The sequence below is a fragment of the Athene noctua genome, chromosome 2, assembly GCF_965140245.1.
Source record: "Athene noctua chromosome 2, bAthNoc1.hap1.1, whole genome shotgun sequence".
NCBI lineage: Eukaryota > Metazoa > Chordata > Aves > Strigiformes > Strigidae > Athene > Athene noctua.
Window position 1 is genome coordinate 56,845,761 of NC_134038.1, and position 23,536 is coordinate 56,869,296.

Below are 23,536 nucleotides of genomic sequence, written 5' to 3' on the forward strand. Positions count from 1 at the left end.
CAGGCTCCCCAGCACAACAGGGATGCCTGAAAGAGAATCTTAAAAAACCTCAATTACAGGACCAAAGTCCATCTGTGCTGTAGTATATTCCATCTCAAAATGCAAAATTCTTCACAATCATTAAGCAAACCTTTCCCCCTGCAATAGCTGTCAAAGTGTAAAGAACTAGGAAAAAAAAAAGGCCACTTAAATTTCAAACTTATTATTTTAATGTCTTAAAAAGGTCACAAGATTGCTTTCAATCTTATTAATAAATTTTATTTGGACAAGTAGAGAACAACTTGTATCACAACAGCTTTAAACAACATGATTAAAGACTGCAGCACTCCAAGGAGGCTCACAGATATGTACAGTATATGAAGAAAAAAGTTGCACCTCAGAGCCGATCATGATCAAGTTAAAAATACCTGACTTAAAGTACATGTGCTAATAAATTTCCTTTAGGTCATGACCAGCATGAAAATAATTAGGACACAGGTACTCAGCAAAGTTTTCTGCTAATGGGTACAGCAATATGCTGCATTTAAGGATTAAAATCAAATTCTAGTTTAGTGTTAGCACTGAGCCCTTAAGAGACATCCCAATTTCTACTTTTTCCCCATTTACAAACATCAAAGCTATTCCCACTTAAGGGTGTGCCCAGCTGCACACAAATCAAGTCCTTGAACGATAAAAATTTTTAGCGCTAATACTGGAGGTCTTACAGCCCGGTATAAATTTGCCTTTCTGGCCATTTCATCTATCAGTTGCTACAGAAAATACTTGCTAAGTTCACTCCTCAGGAGAAACAATGCAGGTCTCTGGAAATCACATCCTTTCTACAATGAAAATGATCTGCCAATTCAAGTTTCATTTGTTCAGGAAGACAGAAGATTTAAGGCTTCGGTGGCAAAAATAATCCTCTGAGCAGTGTTTTTCTAAAGTCAAGCTGACACAGGTATGGGTTTTTTTTCTTGACTTAAAATCCCCAGTATCAGGTTTAGATAACATCCACCTGTTAAGTCTGGCAAGAAATCTCTCCTTCCAAAGAGGTTGTTCTAGATCAACCATTTTAGAAGCATTTGAGGATAGTTTGTTTAAAATTTTTTTAATTATAGCAACATTCAGAACTTTTAGTAAGTTGATGAAGCAGTGCTCATGGCATCATCTGCAATTTTGGTACTGGCAGGGTGTATGCTTGCAAAGTATTTGACATCATTATCATCATCCATTTGAAGCACCATAATTGTTTGTTCCACAGCTTCTTGATGAGAGTTGGCAGAATTTAGAAAATATTCTGTAAGAGAAAATGCACAAGACTTAGAGGAGGAAAAGACTGCAGATACTTCAACACTAACCTCAGCATGAGGTTCAACATCTCAGGAGACAATGCACATATATAGTATCATAAAACTGGAATATCTGAGCAGGCACACAATACACTTCTGAATATACCTATGAATTCAATTTTTTAAAAAAATCATTCCATGTTTCAGAGCACAGTGCTGTTAGAGTATGGGATTTCTACAGTCCTTCAGTATAAGAGTAAGCGTGACAGACTCCACAACCAAAGAGGAAGAAAAAAATGTGCAAGAGACTCAGAAGGAGAGTGCCTATATTTGTGACGGAGGGAAGGTATCACAAACCCACAGCCATGCCATTCCAGTTCACTGGCAAGCTTGCCAAATAATTATCAAACAATAAAACTCCCAACATCTGACAGTTTTCATAAACTGTACGACACAAGTTGTACAAAAGCAGCTACAAACAGCTCACAGGAAGGGCAATGTAGATCTGAGGTTTAAAAGTTTCTGAACTTATTTTTTAAATCTGCCTTTCATAATCTATCCACCACCCCTAACCATATTCACAGCATCTTCTGAGGCAGGGACTACCTGGGTTCTAAACTTACATAGCGGCAACGCAGAATGGACGTGTACCATCCAGGTGGGGAACAAAAATAACGAGGACAAAACCATAAATACCAATACTACATGATAACAGAAAGACTGGTGACAGCCTTGGCACAATTAACAGAGGATAAATTACTGCACATCAACTGATCTCTCTTAACTATCTATATATGCTTACTCAGAGTCTCCAGCACGCACAAGACAGCCAGCAACAGCCTAGTTCTCACTGTGTTGGCACCCTTTTCACTGTCCAGTCTTTTGAACAATTTGCATTTTTCTTCGCACTGTCTACACTAGAAACAGTGTATGGTTTTGAGAAAGTGACCAGAACTGGATGAAGTATTTCAAGTGTGGACACTCTGCTGGTTTACAAAACAGCATAATATTGCTAATGCTATTTGGACTCAGCACTGCTGACTCTTCTGGCATCTGCTATGCATTGGGGATGCTTTCCTAAGCAAAGTCTGCAATTTGAAAGTTACATGTCTAATTTCCTAAAGATACTCCAGAGAAACTTTCTTCCCAATGCTACCATAAAATATAAAAAACCCAACATCAGCCATCTCTTCTCCCCCAGTGAGAAAACAGATGGTGGGTTTGTATGGAAGGATTCTTCTTACTCTTATTACACAGAACATCAACAGAATGTTTTTAACCTAATAAAAAGCACTGCTCAACAACTTCACAGTTGCTAGTTGTTCAATTTGTGCTTTCTGTGCCCTGATGACACCTCTACAAACTAGCTCAGTCAGGGGAAATGGTACCAAAAGAACAGGCTGGCACATGAGCAAGAACTCTTACTTCCTCAGTGTTACACAACAGTGCTCTGATACCACAAGGTTCATGGGTTTATCTCAGCCAAGGTAACATCCCACACCAAGGAGACTGCAAAATCAAGAGTGACCCACATCTGATACTGTTTCTTCTTTTCCAGCTGACTATAGGAAAGGGGAGGAACAAAAAGATACACAGTCAACACACTGCAACTCCTTCTGCCACTAACCTTTCTCTAAAAGGGTTTGCTTTAATGTTTTTGCAAGCAGGACTCTAACGTTTGGAACCCTGTCCGATGCCAAGTGTAATAAGTGTGGCAGCAGATGTACAGCAAACTGGTCCATGGGCAGGCAGTCGTCTTCACTGATAGTCTGGCAAGAAGACAGAAGCAATTTCATTAGATTTCAGAACAGTGAGGATAAAATCCCAACACATAATCAGAGCTAATGTATCTTAATACTTCCATAACACGAATACAGTAGGTAGTATCCAGTATCCACTAAGTTTTAAAATATGGTACAATACTTTCTAGCACAAAGGTGTACACAATGAAGCATGTTAGGGTTTGGCAATTTCCTTTTTTCTTTTTTTTTTTCCTTTCTTTTTAAAAATCACAGTATAATTTGAAAACAGGGAAGAAAAGTAAAAAACCTTTCCAATCCTTTTCAAGGCTGGTTTAGTCTTTGTTTTAACTAGGTACTATATTAAAACAAGAATGATCCATCTCAGTAAATATCCATTGTGCCCAACCATGTTTCTGTCTCAATAAGCTCAAAGCTCACATTTCTCCAAATACTTCAAAGAACTGTCCCACTTGGGCAGCAGTCATGTTGGCTCCCAGTCTGCACCTCTGCTACAGCCTCCAAATATGACTATTTCCTTGGGACCCTAGCTAGTTTCAACTCTTCTGCTTATTTTGATGAGAATACGTTGGTTTTGACCAAGCTGCAGTAGCTGGCTAAGAAGAGGTCTAGTCAACTCCCAGTGCTTGACTTCTAAAGGGTAACCCAAAAAAGCAGTAGGCTGCTGCAGCATATTATAAAAACCTCACTTCCTGCTGAGTAATGAAGCAGCTTCCCAACTCAGGGATTATTTTGCTATGCTTTTGTTTTATAATCAACATCAGATTTGACAACCTGATGTGAACATGCTAAGCCAAAGACGCATTCAAGCTCATCTATAGAGCAACACTGAAGAAAGCAGCCATGAAACTTACTCCCTTAGAAACAAAGTTCCCAAATATTCATGAAAACAGTGTCAATAGACAGCCGAAGAGTTCCAGTTGCTATCCCCCCCTTAATTCTTACCACCACCACCTGCCAAAACCAAGAAAGATGAACAAAAAGACATTTCACCTGGCAAATAAAGACAAAAGTTTGTCGACCAGACCATTTGCGGCATCTACAGAACTTTTCAACAAGTTCATTCATGAGGTCTACCACGAAGGTTGATGTTGAAGCCATGTACAGCTTTTTAACCATTTCACTAACCTTGAAGAAATGAGAAGGAAAAAAAAAAATACAAAAATTACTTCTGACCACCAACCCTCAGAAGTCGAAATCCTGAATTTACTTAGACTGCTTTACCAGCTTGTAAGAAATCCAACGGACAGAAGACACTTTGTCTGCACAGAGGCTGAAAGCAATAGGTCGCAAGTAGTCGTAAATGTCTCTGGCACTGTACAGATCTAGAAGCAAGATCAGCTGCCTACAAGATGAAAGAAGAACCAAACAAGAGCACATTATATTAAGAAGGTAGCTTTAACTGTGAATACAATCATTTATATGACAGCACTTGCCAAATATGCAATGTGGCCCTAATAAAGTTACTGAAAAGTAAAATCTTCTGGTTTTCAATGCCATCAGTTTGACAGTGGGTCACTTGCAAATTTTAACTTGCCACTTATTCACAATAATGGAAAAAGGCCACATGAGCTCAAAGAATGAAAAACTAGAGGAGAGGCACGGGAATCAAGGTTACATTTACAAGAGAGATATTCTGGTAATGGCTACCACGTACACCCAGCACAGCGACCCAGCCATGAGCAACACCGCAGGGTGCGCGTGCATTTGAGTACCTGGTAAAGACGTTTCACACACGTAACACAGGTACAGCCACAAAGCAACTACTCTAACTTGGTTTGATAAGTATCCTCGGTCACTTAAGTACACTGATCAGACCAATAAACTTCCTCTACTTCAGAGTATACTGGACAGCTAGAGGAATTATCAGTCGTCTTTAATTTGTAATGAGTTGATTAAGATCTCAGCAGGTTACAGGCATTAGTATGTGTCATGAATGGTAGAAAGTGTGTCAAAAGAAGTGGTGTGACATGTTACAAGGAACCAACTGGACATCTCCACACCAGCAGTAACAGGTAAGCGATTTGCAGTTACTAAATCAAAACTACACTTAAATGCAGCAAAAACATCATGACATCATAATCAGTTGTTAAACTAGTCTCTCAAAATTTAATTCAAGAGACAGACTGTAATGAGTCATTACTATGTGCTCATTTTATCATTCCTGGTAGAGGAGCCCTGGTCACACAGTCTCTCCCCACAGGGTAAGTGCTGCAGCCCTGATCACCTTGGCAGCCCTCTGCTGAATGTGTTCCAGTCTATCAGCATCTCTCCTGTACTGGTATAGATGCACTGCTCCAGATGAGATCTAATCAGTGCTGACTAGAGGGGGCCGATCTGTTCCCTCGATATCCTGGCTGCATTCCTGTGGATACAGCCCAGGATAGTGCTGCCAGGACACACGGCTGGTTCATGTTCAGGTCACTGCCTTCTGCAATACTCTGGGCCTCTCCAGCAGGGCTGCTCCCAGGGTAGCCAGTCCTCAGTGCCTGTCAGAGGCTCTTCCTTCCCGCACACAGGACATAGCATCTGTCCCTTGTTGAATTTCATAAGCCCGTTCTGCCTGCTTTCCTGAGCAACTTGCCCCTCCAGAGCTGCCTCCCACAGAAGCTCACCTACCAGTTCCAAGAAAAACCCAAAGTCTGCTTGGATGAAGCCCAAGGTCACTACTCTGCTACTCACTTCCTTCACTCCTCTCAAGATCTTGATCTCCTCTGTTTCATGGTCATGAATTCAGCGTACTTATCAAGTGCAGCAACTTCAAAACAAATTGCTAGAACACTTCTACTGACTTCAAGAACAACCAGATGTGTTCTCATCTTTTGGCAGCTTTTTTTTAAATGGAAGGATAATGTTTTCAACATACAGTGATGGAAAAAGACATTCAGGTTTCAAATATTTTAAGTGATATACAACTACTGGGGATTTTTAAGCAAGGGGGACAAGTGAAGGAGGGTAAGGACTATCCACTAAAAAATGTAATGAAGAATGTCAGTGTAAAACATCTATTTTATGTTTTTAACATTTTTAAATATCCACAACAATAAAAACAAGCATCCATAAAACTACATACTCAGCCAGCTCAGCACGGAAACGCCAGTTCCTGCTGTTATCAGTCACTAGGAATTCCTGCAGCTGATAAAGATACTCTCTTCTTTTGTCAAGATGAAGAAGCTGTAACAGTAAATATAAACTTACATAAAGAAATGTAGGCTACAATCAGCAGATAGGGCAAGAGCTTTAAAATACAAGTAACGGAACACTTGGTTTTATTTTTTAAAAAAAATCTTTAGTAATAGTGTGGCTTTCCTGGGCTAAACCCTACCATGCTTAAATCTGTAAAATCACATGGCACACTACTGAAACCAAAATCTGATGTAGTTTCTGCTTTTACTCTAGGAAACAACAGGGATAAGCCTTAAGATAGTATTGATTTTAAAGGTTTTATGATTTGTGTCTTTCGGGTCCAAAAATGATGGGGTTAGAGGAAAAACTCCTAAAGAAATTTGAGAAGTAAGCTGCATAGAAAGCTCAAAGCCATCAAAAAGCTTAATACCATCCACTGGCACCTATAGATTGAACAAATATGCACAAACCAGGCTCTTCAGAGAGAAGAAAGTATCAGCCACACAGATCTCCTGCAAAACATACTCTAGTATTCCACAGACTTCTGTATGGATTCCCACAGAGAGTTATACCGGTGTTATGTCAAAAAAACAAGTGCATACGAAGAAATGAAGCAAAATATATAATCGCACTTGAGCAGATTTGAACACAGACATACCTTCAGAAAGTCATGCAAGTGTTTAAGCACACCTATTCTGACTTCATCTAAATCTTTTAAAAAGCCATTGAAGACAGGAACTAAATCTCCAGCTGTAAGCTGATCTCCAAGGATGACAGCAAGTTCGTGTATAGAAAATGCTAGTGTCCGCCGAACCTTCCACTGTAACATAAATAAATAAATGGATTTAATTGATGTATCATGTGAAGTGCTCTATTTTAACCCGAGCGTCAGTATCCAAGCTGGACTCCCAGTGAGCTATTGTATTTACGAATACATTCAACAGTGTTTCATGTAACAATTTTGTAAATGTAACAATCATGTAAAAAATAAATTAGAAATTAAAAAAAAAAAAAAAAAAAAGGGAGAAAGAAAGAGGACGACAGGGTATCATTTATTCCACCTGAATATCAAGGAACTAGGCAAATAGAAGTAATGGAAATATTTTAATTTTGCAGGTGTCAGAGAGGAAAACAGTATTCTTGACATCAGTACTCTTCTACACATTACTCTCTCCTTTAAATTCTTTTGGGTCAATTAGTTCCATACTACCACTCTTCCACTCAATTTATAAAATAGATTTTTGTTATATATATGCATATATATTTTATATAAGATATATATCCCACAGTATTTCAGCTGGCGTATTTTAGCTTCCATAATAGGTAAAGTTTCACGCACGCTGAGTGCCCAGCGGTCCAAGGACCAGTAGAGCTTTTACTCACCCTAAATGGAGGAGGTTTAATGGAGTAACTATTTCAAATAAATCTTTTTAAAAATAAAATAGCATCTATTCTTTAGCCAGCACTTTCTAATTAGCATACAGACTGTTCTTCTGCCCTGGTTTGGTGATTCAATGTTAGTTCAGATTAGACTGGCGATAAACTCTGGACAGTTCTGAATACAGAGTGATTTGGTTTTACTTATGTTTTAAATTTATTAGCTAGATGCTTTTAATGCTTGCAAAAGAGTTCGGAAAACATGAGCAATAGCCATGTATAAAATTACTCACTACATTATCACTGTAAACTGCTGCTCTGACATAGCAAGCAGCAAGTTCAAGAGAGGTGAAGTAGTCTGAGAATGCTTAAAAAAATAAAAAGAGCATCTCCAAAAAAGGAAACAAGGGACAACTGGGAAACAACTGTAAACCAACAGTAAAATGCACAAAGCCACCTCCTTACCACCTGACAAGGAAAATGTTGCTATTTCCAGTATTTGTTTTTAAAACAGCAATGCTGCATGGTGACAGTGATGTTATTCCCTTATGACTAACTGGATGCAGCACCAAAAGGCCACCAAAAGGCCTGGCGTGAGGCTGAGTCACTGAGCTCTAGACATGCCTGCAGGGGCACATGTCTGCTCACGCACAGCAGCACAGCCCTCATCCCTATGTGAATCCCAAGCACTGCCATAAGATCTCAAGCAAGCACAGGAAATCAGAGACCTCTCTTCACATTGCCACTGGAAATCCACCTCCCAACTCAAACTGCCCCATTTCCTTACTGCCTGAGCACCACACACACCCAGCTTCCTCCAAGATAACCGTTACACTTTAATTCATTATGCAACCAACTAGTATCAGCAACAGAAAGCTCCACATAAAAGGCAGAGCAACCCAACACCCAGTAAACAAGAGGAACCATCCTAGAAGTGCAGATTATTAATTGTTGCATCATAAAAGTTCAGATCATTCACTGTCAGAGGTTCTTGAGCCTACCTGCATGTCAGATGCCAGCGTCTCATAGGTGTCTTTCAAACAGTGCCAATTCTGTCTGCCCAGTGTAAGTGCCACCCCTGGCAGGCTGTAGGCACAGTGCTTGGCAATCTCAGTATCAACTGTTTGTGCGCGAGATGGATCAGTCATTGATAAATACTGATCCAGCAAGGCTTGAGGTACAACATCCTACAGCAAGAAAAGGGTAGAGTGTTTACACTATTTTCAATAAACTGTCATATGGCTTACTAAAATTCCAGGGCACACTGTCAGAACATTTTTTCCCCACAGCTACAGAGTATTATTCAATTACAACCTCTTAATAAGAATGCAACGATTCTATATTTCATAAGTTCCACCAAAAAGTTCCAAAGAAACAATGACATGACTGAAGGCTATTTGAAAATATATAGACCAATGTAACAGATCAGTGGGGTGGATCAGTTTTTACTTAGGCAGACCAGAAAATTAAGACTACATTCAAACAGGCTCTTAGGCTGTGCAAACTGGCCGTTTTAACTCATCCACAAAAATAGGTAGAACAGCAAATGGCAAGATTCATTTTCCTATTCCTCTCAGAATCTTGGGGAGGTTGGGAGAATAAAATGGAATTAAAATGCCTTAGTGAGGGAGGGAAGAAAAGGGTGCAGAGTATGTATAGTGCGTTCAATATTGCTTCCAAACTCTCTAAATAGTCAGCAGGAAGAAAAAGGCTTCTCTTGAGACTGAGGTCTCTGGTGAAGACCAATCCTTTTCTCCACTGAAAAAATTAAAGCATCTGAACTAAAATGTTGTGAAAACCTCTTTGATTCAGCTGTTGTCAGTTTATCTCAGGCACTGACTGTACCCAAGAGGGTGCACAAGAGCCTTTCCCCAACACAGCTGTCCAACAGCTCAGCTCATGTAAGCAACAAGAGGGACTGCGGCTCCCATTCAAGGAGCAGGGTGGCACACTTAATACTGAATTATGTAACAACAAACATTCAATTTCTTTTGGAAACAAATAACAGAGACAGTTCAAGCTTAATGAAACACTTTCACAAATTTTCTGCAAAAGTCTGTCACAGGGTCAGGGCAGTTCTGCACAAAACATTTAACAAAATCCTATTTCCTCAGTAACCTGATTTCCACTACAGGATAGTTTCTGTAGAAAATGAAACCAAACAAAACAGGAGCCTGGAAGTCTACAACAACTGTTACCTCATGTCAAAAACCACTGTCATCTCTTATTACATAATTAAAAAAGAAGCAACTACTGAATTAAGCCATTATCTCTGGAAACACAGAATATTTTAAAACTATTTAAGAGGTTTGCCATATTTAATAGAAACTACATTACATCAGAAACAACAGAATGAAACAAATAAAAAAAAAATCCCTATATACATTTAAAAATTCCACTTATCTGATACATGTAGGAAAAGTAGAAGTCACTCATTTACCTGTACTTTAGATTTTCTTTCTTCTTCAGGGCTGAAACTACTGTTGGTGCTCAAGTCTGAATCATTATGAATATAGTGAAGTGTAGAATCCATATTCTATGAAAAAAGAAAAAAGGTCACATAAAATACACTCAAGGATTAAATACAAAACAAATGTCAATGTTAAGAAGGGCTGTCCTCACCTCAGGGTCTTTTTTAGATTAAAGGAATATATGTCTTAATATCAAATACAATTTTGCTACAGCCCGAAATCAAAAGGTCTGTAAGATAAATCTTTCTGCTTTCAATTTCAAACACAGGCTCCTCTTATTCTGCTCCATCTTGGTTCTTATGGAATAAAAAAAAAAAAAAATAATCACAGGAGAGAAGTACCTTTGATACTGCATTAAGGAAAATGCAGCTACCATATGGGGCACACTGCTACCTCACTTAAGGGAATAAGGAAACATCTGTAGTGGATTTTGTTGGATTTGTTGCTTTGGATTTGTGCTAGAAAGAGGTCAAAACAAAGCCACACTCACACTTAAGAGTAGATACTGATGAGACTTATGCTGTTGCTCCTTTTCTGGAGGTGATTATTCTGTTTTCCTAGAGGTGATTATTCTATAATCTCCTCTACAGATGAGCTTCACCTTATAACACAGATCCCAGTAGACCACAGCTGCTGACACCAGTCATTACCCCTTCTCCACAGTTCTATGAAAATAGTTTTTAGCAATCATGCAAGCATCCTGGCTACATTGCTGGGCCTTGAAGGTAAGGACTGAGACTGCTTCAGAACTGAGCAGCAGAAGTTTGATACACTATGACAAACTGTGCTGCTGAGGAGATGCTCTGTTACTTTCTATACCAGTGGAGTTCCCCAACTACAACAGACTTTGCATAATTAACCATGAATTTCCAGAAGTATGTGATGAGTATTTGAAAAGTAGATCAGGCTGTTGTGTGGTAGAACAGGACAAAGGCACTTTTGCTAGATATTCACAGATGCTGCAGGGTGAGCTCTCAGGGTCAACACACACACACAGGGAACATGCCTACTCTACCAGCTGTTCAGATCAGTTTAACAATGACAATTTTCCAGCAAACTATTAAGCTTCTTCAAAAAAGCCTCCAGACCATCTGTTTTCCTTAGTTTGACTTCAGACAGTTGCTTTTTTCTCTTCCATGAGCTGCGTTCATCTAAGCATTGGATTGTCATTTTAGTCTCTGAGGTATAATTACAGGTGATAAAGAACAGACAGAGCTGTGAGGCAATCATATATTGCTGGCACAGCAGCCCAAGTCACCCATCAGGCTTATCAAGCAGCAGTAGGAAGGTGTCAAAGAACCAAGTAAGGAACAGACCTGTAAGTGACTCTAACTAAATGTGTACAGCAACATACAACTACAAAACCTCCAGACTCCCTGAAAACCATCTTCGCAGGATTTTAGTTTGCCAGTCAATTCTGCACTCTTTTTAGCATTTTTTTTTTCCAGAAAAAAGAGATCTTTTCAGCATCCACCAGAAAGTCATCAGCTTTGACCTCTTTCAAATCAAGAAATTACGAGACAGCCAGCACAACCGAGCCACAGTGCTTTCCATGAGTTGCCCAGGTGCATGAGAGCAGAGGCTAGTCATCCATTCTGCTACAATAAAAATGAAAAGACTCCATCTCACAGTCTCTGCTACCCCAGCTCTAAAAGGCCGACTTCAAAAAAAAAAAAAAAAAAAGATAAAAGTAATACTTTATTGATTGAACTAAGTTGAACTTAAATATGCTGAAGGGTGTCACAGATGGGAACAATTTTACCCAGCCACTTTTAAAGTCAAATATGCATTCCAAAACGGAAGAGTCTCAGTACAGAAGAACCGCAGCATCCGTTGGTATTTAAGTCTACTCAGTGTCTCTATTCCTGTAGATGAAGTCCTCCATCTGTACTTTTTCCATATAACACACATCCACTGAACTGAGCAATGTAGAGAGCTAGGACATAAAAATTCAGCAGGGTTTAGCCTGAAAGCTTCTTCCATACCCCTGAGATGTAGTGTCTTTGTCATGGCCTTTACAAATCTCCTAGGTGGGGTTTCCTTTAGCTGCAGCGTAACAAGAGCTCTGTGGTTGTGCTCCACAGACCCCTGATCTGTGCCATGGACTGCACACAAAGCCCCCAGCACCAGGACAAGTGGTGCTGGCGTTTCCTGACAGGGCAGCTGGCCCAAACAAAACCAGAAAAAGCCAGTATTAGGGGTCCAGTCTCCTGGCATCCACCCTCTTCTTAAAGAGAGGCACTTGTGCCAGACAGGAGTGGGCTGATTTTAGTCCAGTTTCCTTATTCTTCTCTCCCTTCACCTCCAGCCAAAGAAAGAGGACTCCCACACCCATCCATTGGGAATACAACTTGGGGAATTACTTAAGGTTTACATTCATTTATCAAACCTTATAGAGAGCATACAACCTAAAGAAAATAAAAACAGTGCCTCTTGAGGAAAAATAAAACAGCTATCCTCATCCTCGAGAAACAAGCTTCATCTACGTCCCAAAATCTTATCTGTTCATCCTATTACAGCATTTATCCTCATCTGAATAGAGAACTTTTTTACCGGGTTGCATTAACTCCTTCAAGAGCCAATGCAGCTGCAGAAGGACAAGCAAAGTGTGATTTGCTTTGTGCTATGTGTGTAGAACTATGAAGGCTGCTTTTGAACATAAAATGTCGTAGCTTGACTTTTTAAAATTGTCCAGCACCCTATTGACACATTGTTATGTTGAGACTTAAAAACAAACTAAAACATGAAAGACACCAAAAAACCCCCACCCACAACAGGAGAAAAAAAAAAAAAAACACCAAAACACACCGCCAAATAAAAAAAAATCTAGAAAATCAGAGCGCTCTCTACTGCTACAGGCAACAGTCCACTTGCTCAACAGCTCACAGCGTGATTCCCAAATTCTAAGGCACCTCTATAATATCCTGTCAGTTGTAAAATGAAGACTTGATTCAGTGCCAGTAACAAAGAACTGACAGGTTAAGAGCATCCTTTTAAAGAGTAAAACCATAACATGCAATACCAACATATAGCAGCAATGTGACAGGTTCTTAAACTTTGTCAGCATCATGCTCTGTACAGAAATAAAATGCAGGACAGGTGCCTCTGAATAAACACCACCCTCATCACCTCCAAAAATTAGGACAGAGGATACATTTACCCTGTCATTTTACAGGTTAGCATTAGAAAGAAGTGACTACAACAGATCCTATGATAAAGAAACATATCAAACCTGACATTAGGAATTGGGGGCAGGTTGCTATTTTGAAACAAACCAACCAATCACATTTGTAGTGTTAAACTATGATTGAGTATAAACAGCAGTATTCAAGCAAATGTCACATTTCTCCACTCCCCATATTTTTGGGCTACATGGTAGTCCAATAGCTTAGGTGAAAAGTTAATCCAGTGTCACCTAGAAACATTGCTCTAATTAAAGAAGGCTGAAAATGTTTGCACTGGACTGATGTCACCTCCTAGGCTTTTTTAAGACATTTATCAAAATTTCGTATGAAAATAGTATTTAGGCAGTTTGATTCAACAAATCACTTGCTGTGGGTTTCTGGAGCATATTTTGGAGCCATAGCTTTCTATGTAGCTACAGCTTTTAATACCAGCAGAGCTTGTGGTACTACATGCAGTGAACATAGTGGGTTTGGCCTAATACACAGTACAGAACAGAAAATACTACCGAATGCCACAGACTTTAGTCAGGCAGGGGGAAGTGGTGTGGTGTTGATGAAACAAGTGCAGAACCACTAAGATGCTACCGATTACTAGAATTAACTTTCTCTTTCAACAGTCCAATCCTACATTGCAAATCCTCAACTCAATTTATCAGTAGGGCTCTGTTTTAAGGAAGGCAATTTCACAGTAACGAACTGCAGTAGCATTAAAACATCTTAAAATGCAACAGTCACAACATATTAGAAACAATTTCAAGAATTTATATGGACAAGCACACAACTGGCAAATCAAACGCACCCAACGTAATTCATTTTAATTTAGTAGCTAGCACTTCAATACCAGCCAAGAAATTTGTCACACTAGCCAAAAGTAGGAAGCATTTGGCTGCAATTACCGCATGAATGCAAAAATACAGCTCTATTACTGGAGCCCTGGAAATCCTAATGAAGAAAAAAAAAAAAAAAAAGAATAAAACTCACTTCTTACCTCAACAGTGTCACCAATTAAAGGCACAATATCACCCAGTATAGGTTTAAAATTTTGTTGGTCATTGATGGTTAGTTCAGTCGGAGAGTCTGTTCCCTTGCTGACACTGGCTATTGTCTCTTCTTGAGGATCCAAACCTGATGCTCTGAGTGCAGCAGACAACACCTCCACTTGTGCTGCAGCATATGAAAGAGAAATACATGAGAGTCTGAACTGCAGTAAACTTCTAGCAAGCCCACAATCAGCTTTCAGACAGTGACTAATTAACTGAAAGGTGGCAGAAGAACTATAGGGGAGGTACAAATTTAAGATTATTGACTGTTAGTAAATTCCAAACTGGGGACAATTAGTGTAAAATGTAAAGCAGATTAACACTCCACTCTTTTCCTACAGTGCTCAACCACACTACAGTTCTGTGAAACTGGTCTTTAAAGTGGAAAAAAAAACAGGAGTAAGAAACTGCTGTTATGGCAGGATGAGTTCTTAAAGAATCTCCGTACATGTTAATGGTGCAAATAGCCTTTGGGGAGGAACAGCACATGAATACTAACTTACTGACCGAGTCTTTTGTGGGAGGTGCCAATAAGAAAGAGAAGGGAAAAATAATTTAAATGAAGAATAGGTTTATTTCTACAGAAAGGATTTCGGTTCTGAGAGGCTGTGTCTCTATATATGGTCATTAAATCCTTACATTTTTATAGCAACTCTAAAGCAAGATCTCTACAGAAAGACGCTAGGCCTCAGTAAATCTTTTCTGGACAAGATACTTCAGTCTTCTTGCATTCTCCAGACAAATAATGAAGGTTGCACTGTTTGATGTCTTCTCATTCATCAAAAGTATTAGCACTTCACACTCTGCCATCCACTCTCTTGAAAAAAGATCCAGCAGTTCTGAGACTGCTCTGCTTTCTGCTAATCAAAAAAAGCTTTGCTGAGCAATGTTCCTTGGATATAGCCTGACCTAAGCAGATCAGGTATCACAGCCAATCTTAGCCACAAGCAACATAGAATTTAGTGCAAAGTGATACCCTGTCTCTCTCCTCCTCTACTTCTTTCCAAGAAGGTAAGGAGGAGTAATCTCCTGACCCATTAAATTTACCCAGCCATCTGGAGACTCTGTTCCTTACAGACTTTGGCTTTTCCAAGGTTTCTTAAATGCTCACCATGAAGTTAAACAACAAACCATATGCTTGCTTTTAATCCCATATTGCCATAATAAAATCACAGAATCTGCATTTCTCCCTCTAGATTTTTTGATAGGGTTAACAACAAAAATTAAACAAAAAAAGTTGGACTCATTTGTAGATAGAAGAAACAGATATCCAAATACATCTGTTACAAGAAGCAAAATTATAACTTGGCACAACCTTAGCTAGCAAAAACTGGATAACATACTACTGGTTCATTAGTTTCTAGGCTGAGTCTGATGAGCAGTATTAAAAGATAATTCCTTACAATATGCAATTCTAGCTCTGTAACCGTGTCAGATTTCTGACAGAATAGCCAAATTCTTGCTGTATTACTGTAAAACCACAGCAAGTTAGAAACTGAAAAACAAAACCAACAGCATACTAATACTTCTACTATAAAACACATTATGTTAAAAAATACAGTTTCAATACATATATACAAATTATATATTGTAATTATAGATAAATATATAAAATAGGAACTTTACAATTTGTACTATTAACAGAAGCTTGCTATGACCTCACTCTTCAAGTGTTACTTCATCAACAATAAACCTCTGTACTTTAAGGCCCATGAGAATAAACAAGACCAAGGTTAGTAAATTACTCCAAAACTTAAGAGTTAAATAAATCGCCACAAAACCAGCAAAAATAGGTGGTCATTTCAGAGCATCTGCTAGGGCAAGAAACATTTGTCTGATTTCCAGTTTATTCTCATTTGAGAAATCAAACACGAAAATTAAAAGTAATTCTGCTGCACATCAAGGAGACATTTTTCACAAAGACTTCTTTCATGAAAGACAACTTCATGAAAAACATATGCTCCTCTCATTTTCACTTAAAAGTCAAGAAAGCTTATCCTGACTAGGTAACACATACTGCTTCAACACTGAATATGTATTTACTGAACAATCCACACAGAGCTCCAAAGATTACTTCTAGTAAGAGGAGTGAAGGTATCTACAGCAGTAGTTGGGAATTTTCCAAGACACATTCCCCACCCATGCTCCACTGTCAGCCTGCACGCCTGCACCACCCTTGCTTAGGAGCTTAGCAGGACAGAGACCACAGGTATCCTGATTTCCTCTGCCTTTCCTAGAGGAGATATGACACAAATGTGCAAATCCTCAGCTTCTTGTCAACTACAATCCCAAGACAAGGGGATGAAGAAAGAACAGGTGAGGCCAGACTCCCAAGGATTTCTTTGATTGGCAAGGGCCGCCTTTCTTCTCTGAGTGCTTCTCCATAGGTTCCATCACCAAGGGCGACTCCAGTGCCATCATTCACTGAGAGGTAAATGACGGGAAGTTGGTAAACATCTTAAAGCCCTGATAACCCCATTACACACTGACACAGTCCCAAGATCTGCGCTTAAACCCTCCTGACTGAGGTGGCTGCTGCTCTTCCCCATTTCCCACAAAGATCTTCTCTACAGCCACAAGACAGGCAACCTTTCCCAGAAAACCATTACAAGCAAAGGATAAGGCTCACCTCACACATAACAGAAATGCCTCGGAGCTCTTGGGAAGCAAGGTTTTGAGAGGAAAGCTGGAAGGGAATCTGCTGGCTAACTAGCTTTCACAACTACCTTCAGTAAAAATTGGAGTGTAGAGGTCAGTTTTGTGCATAACAGCACCCACATATTGAATTGGTAAGTCAGTGTTCACTGGATCTTAAATTACCTGCTAATTAACTCTTGCTTCCTTTGACTTTGTTACAGGTAAGAAATATTTTTTCAGCAAGGAATTACTTACTCTTGGCTTCTGCACCTGCATCCTAGAACTGGCACAGCCTCTAAATTCAGAACCACATTTTACCCGGCCTTATTAAATTTCCCAGTCCTTAGAAGTTTCTGTCCCTTCAATATGCTTCGTTGGTTTTTTTTTTTCCTTTCTCTCCTGATGTTTCACTAGAAGACATTGGTATTTTTAAGTGGCATGCTCCCTTCTTTTTTCTGAAGGAACTGCCTTCCTTACCCACACTTCTTACTCAGAGGCAAAAGCTATGGGCTGCATTAACTGGTACGGAAATACAAGTAATTAAAACATAAAAATAAAGAATTTCTTCTCCACTTCCTCCTCACCTACTGTTCCATTAACAATATATTTTAAGACTTTACTGCAGGCAGCATTAGTAGCCTAACTTATAAACATAGTTTTTTATAAGGGAATGGGATCAATTTACCCTGCATTTGGGCTGGTTTATCCCTATTAGGTCTCCTTTTGGCAAAGCAGCCTGTAAATGGCACAAGCCACAGTAGCCCAGTAACCTGCAAGTCAGGCTTTCTCTCTTCCCCCTAATAATATTAAGAAAGGCTGACATTACATGATTTATCACTTTCTATGCAGAACATAAGGAGATAAATAAAGCGTACTCGGAAATAAAAGAAATAAAAAAGATGATAGAAAAGCAACATCTGAAGTGAAGACAGTAGCAGCCTCAGGGAGCTGGAAGAAGGTGACCTGAATAAAGACTCTGTGATAATTTTAAAAGAGCTGGCATACTTCAGAGGAACATGCAGGTTTCCATCCCTCAGTCTGAGAGCCTCAGGATGTCTGGCCAATGGATTGGGAAGGTGTTATTGACAGGGATTACATACCACTGCTAAACTCTGCATAGCTTGTGTAGCCTTGCTAGCCAGTCAAGTTCGTCTGTGAGGAGACAGGCTGTCTTCATCTTGGTTGCTGACTGCTCAACCACCCCTTACTCAGATTTTTTGGCAACAAGCTAGATAAGGAAAGAAAGCCTCAAGGGTAAAGATTTTTGGGAGTGAGATTCAGTTAGAGCAGTTCACTCCTTTCTAAGAATGAGATTATGGAAAATAGTATTTTCTATTATGGTTACTGGTCACTGTTAAAATGTATTTGCCATGGAGCAAGGATTTGATGTTTGGAATGGAAACTGTTCTGATGATGAGGAGGTGCACTACAGAAACACAGAAGACACAGTCAAGTTACAAACCTTAAAAACTCCCAAAACAAGCAAACAAAAACATGTGAAAAAAATCCACAGAGCTACAAACAGTTCATTCTGCATATGTAAACAGTAACCCATTAGTGCTTGGCAGCCAAGAGGTCTGGAAGATTGGGGTATGCACTGAACACACCATACTCTGGGCTGTACCAGCTGACAGTGCCTTTCCTTTCAGCTGAGCCTTCCCCTTGGCATGGTGTGCTGAGGTACCCCTTAGATAAAAACTGAGTTACTCTGTTCTCAATACTTCTGCTATAATGATGCAAGCAGGTGAGAGGAGTAGCACCTCACACAACATAGAAGGGTGAGGGGAGATATGTGAAGTAGAGGAATTCAGAATCCAGAAAGGGAGATAAATGAAAACAAAAAGGAATTATGAGAGAAAGTACATAGAGAGGGAGGGGATAGAGGTACAAAGGTATAGTAGTTGCTATAGATGCATATACAGCACAAAGCACAGGGAAAAACAAACAACTGTACTCCTCTGACTCGAAGAATCACTGCCAGTTGAACTCCAGTACAAAATCTCTACATCCGCCTCGGCTGTCCAGGGACTGGCTCTAAAACCAACTACCAAAATGGAAACCATCAGCCTCTGCTGACTGTACCATGAAGGCCATCGCCCAATTACCATCACCAGTTACGCTACAGAGTCAAATAATAAAAATTCAGTGTGATCTTAAGAACCTTTAAAAACCCCATGCCAATGACTCTGGCCAATATGGTTCTGCACAACAGGTATTATTTTTTTTTCCTTTTTTAAGTTTAGAAAATATTCTCCAAAACAAAACGTGTTAAGAGAAAGATGCTGAAGTTGCACAGTCAAGCACTGAAAGGCTAGGTACAGCCAGAGTTAAGGTTGTCTGAACAACTTAACCTTACTGACACATGCATAACATCCTACACTACAGTCTCACTCCCAAATGACACTTCTGCGAACTCATCCCCACTTCACCTTGTGATGTCTCTAGGATGCTTGCCCCATTTGCTATAGAAACCAGAAGATGTGTACCCATGGGAGCTCTTCAGTATAGCAGGCCTCTGCTTACCCACTACAGAGAACACAGCATCTTCTGCTCCCATCCCTTGGCTGGGAATGCAGCAATAAAGACAGGAGCACAGCACAGAAGCAGGAATCCAGGACTTGGATGACAGCAAACCATTGAAAAAAAGTAAGTGCAAGAAAAAGGTCACAGGGATTTAAAAAGAAAGGAGAAATAAAAGAGGAAAAAAAAAAATTCCTATCTTGCTCAGTCTTTGCTGTCAAGAACCCATCCACTCACAGTACAACACTCAAAAACGTAATGGCTAGTGTTGCAAGGAGGAGTGGGGAGGGCAGGGAAAGACCCTAAGCGCTACTTGGGACCAGGACTGTTTGGCAAACAGTTAAGCCACATATATGATACAAAACTATTTGCGAAATTAAGAAGTTTTGTAAATTTTCTATGAAAATAACAAATTAAGACTGCCTTTGGACTGAGTATTTATACCATCAGTTTGCAACAACAGCTTTAGATGGTAAAGATGGAAGCATTATTCCTGGTATTGCCATGAGCAGAAGCAGTCTGGGCTGTGATCATCTGGATCACCCCCAAAGGGAGTCTACCTACCTCCTGTCACAATTTATGGAGTGTAAGGTTCACAACACAGGCACTAAGCCGGCTACTCTGAGACTAAAGTCTGGATAGCCACCATTTCTATGTGCGCTCTGGTGTTTGAGACAAGCATGCAAAATAAATACTATTCTATCAGTTTGGTCTCAATTTCCTTATGCCTCAACACACTTTGTGTAAAATTAAAATAGCAACATTACCAAATCAAAACAGGCATGTTGTTAAACTTCAGATTCTGAAGTATTTAGACCAAATAATGAGAATACAGGCAAATGGAAAAAAAAAAAAAAAAAATATTTAGAAGGTGTGTTTCATGGGGCTTCAATACACAGCCTTGACCAAGTCAGAAGTACTGAATGAAATACAAAGGTGACTCGGTAATTAAGACCACTCACCCCAAAATTAGAATAAGTGGCACTGATAACCTTAATTCGAGTCTTTCCTAACCTGTGGACACTGGGAAACCACAGTGCTGTCAACCTAGTAAGTTTTCCACTGAAATGCACAAGCGTTAGTCAACAGTTGCACAGACAACCTCTTGACAACTAGTCAAGAGCACTACAAAACACCTCGAACTACTCTAAAACAAGACATGCACACATGACAGAAACAACTGTGTAAAATAGGGCAATTCTGGATGTACAGATATAAGCTTACATAAATCTTCCTTAAAAGCGTTTAAGATATGTTCTGTAACTGGACAGAACAGGGTTTTATAAAAGAAACCTAAATAGCAGTGCAAGTTTTAACAGTGGGCTTAAGAGATGGGTTATGTGGAGACTGAGATCATTAGCAAGGCTGAAATTTTTTTCTCTCTTCCCTTAGAGAGTACCCAAAGCACTCTTAAAGCAGCAAAGTTTCATCTGCTCACTTCACAGTAGTTCAAATAGAAGCAGTCCAAAACGGATTGAAGAAAAGTTATTAGCATATCAACCTACTAACAACAAGAAGTTGAAAGCTGCATCAGTTTACTTTAAAATCTTTACCCACTCTCAGCTTGCCCCTCTTTTTCCTTCCTACTTTTTCTGGTATAGAGGCATGCCTCCCCCTAGGGATTCTTCAGCTCCAGATAAACACAGCTTCTTCCTCAGTGGTACCTCTGGACTTCGGACTGTCACAGTCAAGCTTGATACGCTTTAGAATTCACTCACCATACAAATACCAAGGGAAACGTATATTCAGCAGGTATGTGTGAAATAGCCAAGGCATTTTAGCCCAGAAGGTATCTCCGAGGTGCTGCTTCACCAAGTGGTCATATTTATGAAACCCTTCTCCACCCTTCAAGAGCTTTTACAATGAAGGATGCATGTTCACTTCCAGAACTGAGTTTGAATCAATTCTCAGTTTGACCCAACAAACTTGGCACACTTAAGTAGACAACATGTGACTGCAATAATAAAGACCTTGCAGTCTTTAATTATTTTAAGACTTTAATGCAGTCTTTTTAATTCATTAAAAATAAAATGGATAATGCATAAAACCAAAACCCATTTATTACACTTCAATATTTAAAAAACATAATCTGACTTTGTATTTTGCAAGTATGCTAATTTAAAATTAATTTCCTGATCAACATCTTATGCCATTGAACCATCTATTTGATTATGCTGTCAAAACATGCAGACAGAAGTTTATACTGCTAACTGTATGTGTATTCAGTTTATGGAAGGAGTTATACTACCTTTAAATATCTTTACATAAATGCAAGTTCTCTTTTAGTTCATCATCACTTTTCACAAATAAGTCAAAACAGATACAATCTCTTTGAGGACCAGAAGAAAGTAGTACTTCTGACTTAAAACAACTGAAAGGTTAAAGCCCAAACTGTTAAGGCAACATATGTATACCTTCAAACACTAAAGATGCTTATCTTTACTATACCTTTAACATCTGGATCATCTATATGGGGTTCCAAATTTTCTATCATTTCTTCCAATTCTTTCCTTGTTGCCATAGGAACACTTGGAGACACTGGCATAGCGAGTTCCTGAATTTCTCTATCGAGTATTATCTCAGAAGTCTGCTGAAGCTCGAAATCAATATCTATTTCAGGAAGTGGAGTCCTCCAGAAATGGAAAGAGTTATACAATTCCTGCTCTGAAAGAGAGGTTTCCTGTGAATTCAGCCCAGTCTCCCGCAGACCTGCTGTACAGCAACGAGAGCTTCGCTCATTCTCATCAGCTATTTCCCCACAAGATTCTGAAGACAAAGTGCAATGGAAGGATGACTCAGTCTGGAAATCGCTTTCCCTCTGGGAATTATTTGACACTGTATTTTGATCTTCCATGGCATTTTCAAGTTTTGTTCCAGAACTGTTGTTATCAACATGCGAAGACAGATCCTCTGTCCTGTTGTGCTCATCCTCTGTTGTGACATCTTCTCTAGTCCTGACTTGTTCACTGTTGAATACCAAAGCAAATGAACATTTAATAACCAAAATATACTTGTTGCAAACACAAGCTCTTGAAAATTCACACACATACTATCAGCTTATTATTTATCAAACTAGATTTACTTAACAGCATAGAAAAATAGTTTACAGAATCACAGAATGGCTGAGGTTGAAAGGCACCTCTGGAGGTCATCTGGGCCTAACCCACTGTTCAAGCAGGACCACTCAGAACCAGTTGCCCAGCACTGTGTCCAGGCAGCTTTTGAATATTTTGGAACACAGACACTCCACAGCCTCCCTGGACAACCTCTGCCAGTGCTCAGTTGTCCTCATGGTAAAAAAAAGTGATGTTTCCTGATGTTTAGAGGGAACCTCCTGTTCTTCAGTTTGTGTCCACTGCCCCTGGTTCTGTCATTGGGCACCACTGAAAAGAGCCTGGCTCTGTCCTCTTTGCACCCTCTCTTCAGTATCTGTATACATTGATAAAATCCTCCCTGAGCCTTCACTTCTCCAGGCTGAGCAGCTCTCCCAGCCTCTCCTCATAGGAGAAGTGTTCCAGTCCATCATCTTTCTGGCCCTTCCTGAACTTTCTCCAGTATGTCCATGTCTTTCACAGCGGGGAGCCCAGAGCAGGACCCGGCACTCCAGCTGCAGCCTCACGAGTGCTGAGCAGAGGGGAAGGATCACCTCCCTCCACCTGCTGGCAACACTCCTAATTCAGCCCTGGATACCACTGGCCATTGCACCAATGACATGTTGCTGGTTCACGGTCAACCTGGTGCCTACCAGGACCCCCAGGGCCTTTTCTGCCAAGCTGCTCTCCAGCTGGTCAGACCCCAGCGGGCACTGATGCCTGGGGTTGTTCCTCCCCAAGTGCAGGACTTGGCACTTTCTCCTTGTGAACTTCAAGAGATTCCTGTCAGTCTATTTCTCCAGCTTACTGAAGCCCCTTTGGATGGCAGCACAACCCTCTGGCACATCAGCCATTCCTCCCAGTTTTAAGTCATCAGCAAACTTGCTGAGGGTGCACCCTGCTCCACCATTCAGATCACTAATGAAGATGTTATACAGGACTGGACCCAGTACTGACCCCACTGGGGTACACAACCAGCTACTGGCCTCCAACTGTATGTTGCTAATCAGCATCCTCTGGGCCCAGCCAGTCTTCCCGTTCAGCCCATACCTCATCAGCT

At 40.0% G+C, this 23,536-nt stretch overlaps 1 protein-coding gene across 10 annotated transcripts in view; it reads right to left on the reverse strand.

Moving 5' to 3' along the window:
• Window positions 1-236: 236 nt before the first annotated feature.
• Window positions 237-23,536, reverse strand: part of PPP4R1 (protein phosphatase 4 regulatory subunit 1) — a 66,937-nt gene continuing 43,637 nt past the window's right edge. For all 10 annotated transcript variants that reach the window (XM_074899218.1, XM_074899216.1, XM_074899225.1 and 7 more), the window contains 10 exons: window positions 21,833-22,350; window positions 14,176-14,351; window positions 9,972-10,067; window positions 8,533-8,718; window positions 6,813-6,974; window positions 6,102-6,202; window positions 4,253-4,373; window positions 4,022-4,156; window positions 2,896-3,037; window positions 237-1,276 (listed from right to left, as the gene is read on the reverse strand). In XM_074899218.1, the coding sequence (XP_074755319.1) occupies window positions 1,113-1,276; window positions 2,896-3,037; window positions 4,022-4,156; window positions 4,253-4,373; window positions 6,102-6,202; window positions 6,813-6,974; window positions 8,533-8,718; window positions 9,972-10,067; window positions 14,176-14,351; window positions 21,833-22,350 (1,801 nt within the window). In that variant the 3' untranslated portion in view covers window positions 237-1,112. The remainder of the gene's footprint in view (window positions 1,277-2,895; window positions 3,038-4,021; window positions 4,157-4,252; window positions 4,374-6,101; window positions 6,203-6,812; window positions 6,975-8,532; window positions 8,719-9,971; window positions 10,068-14,175; window positions 14,352-21,832; window positions 22,351-23,536) is intronic.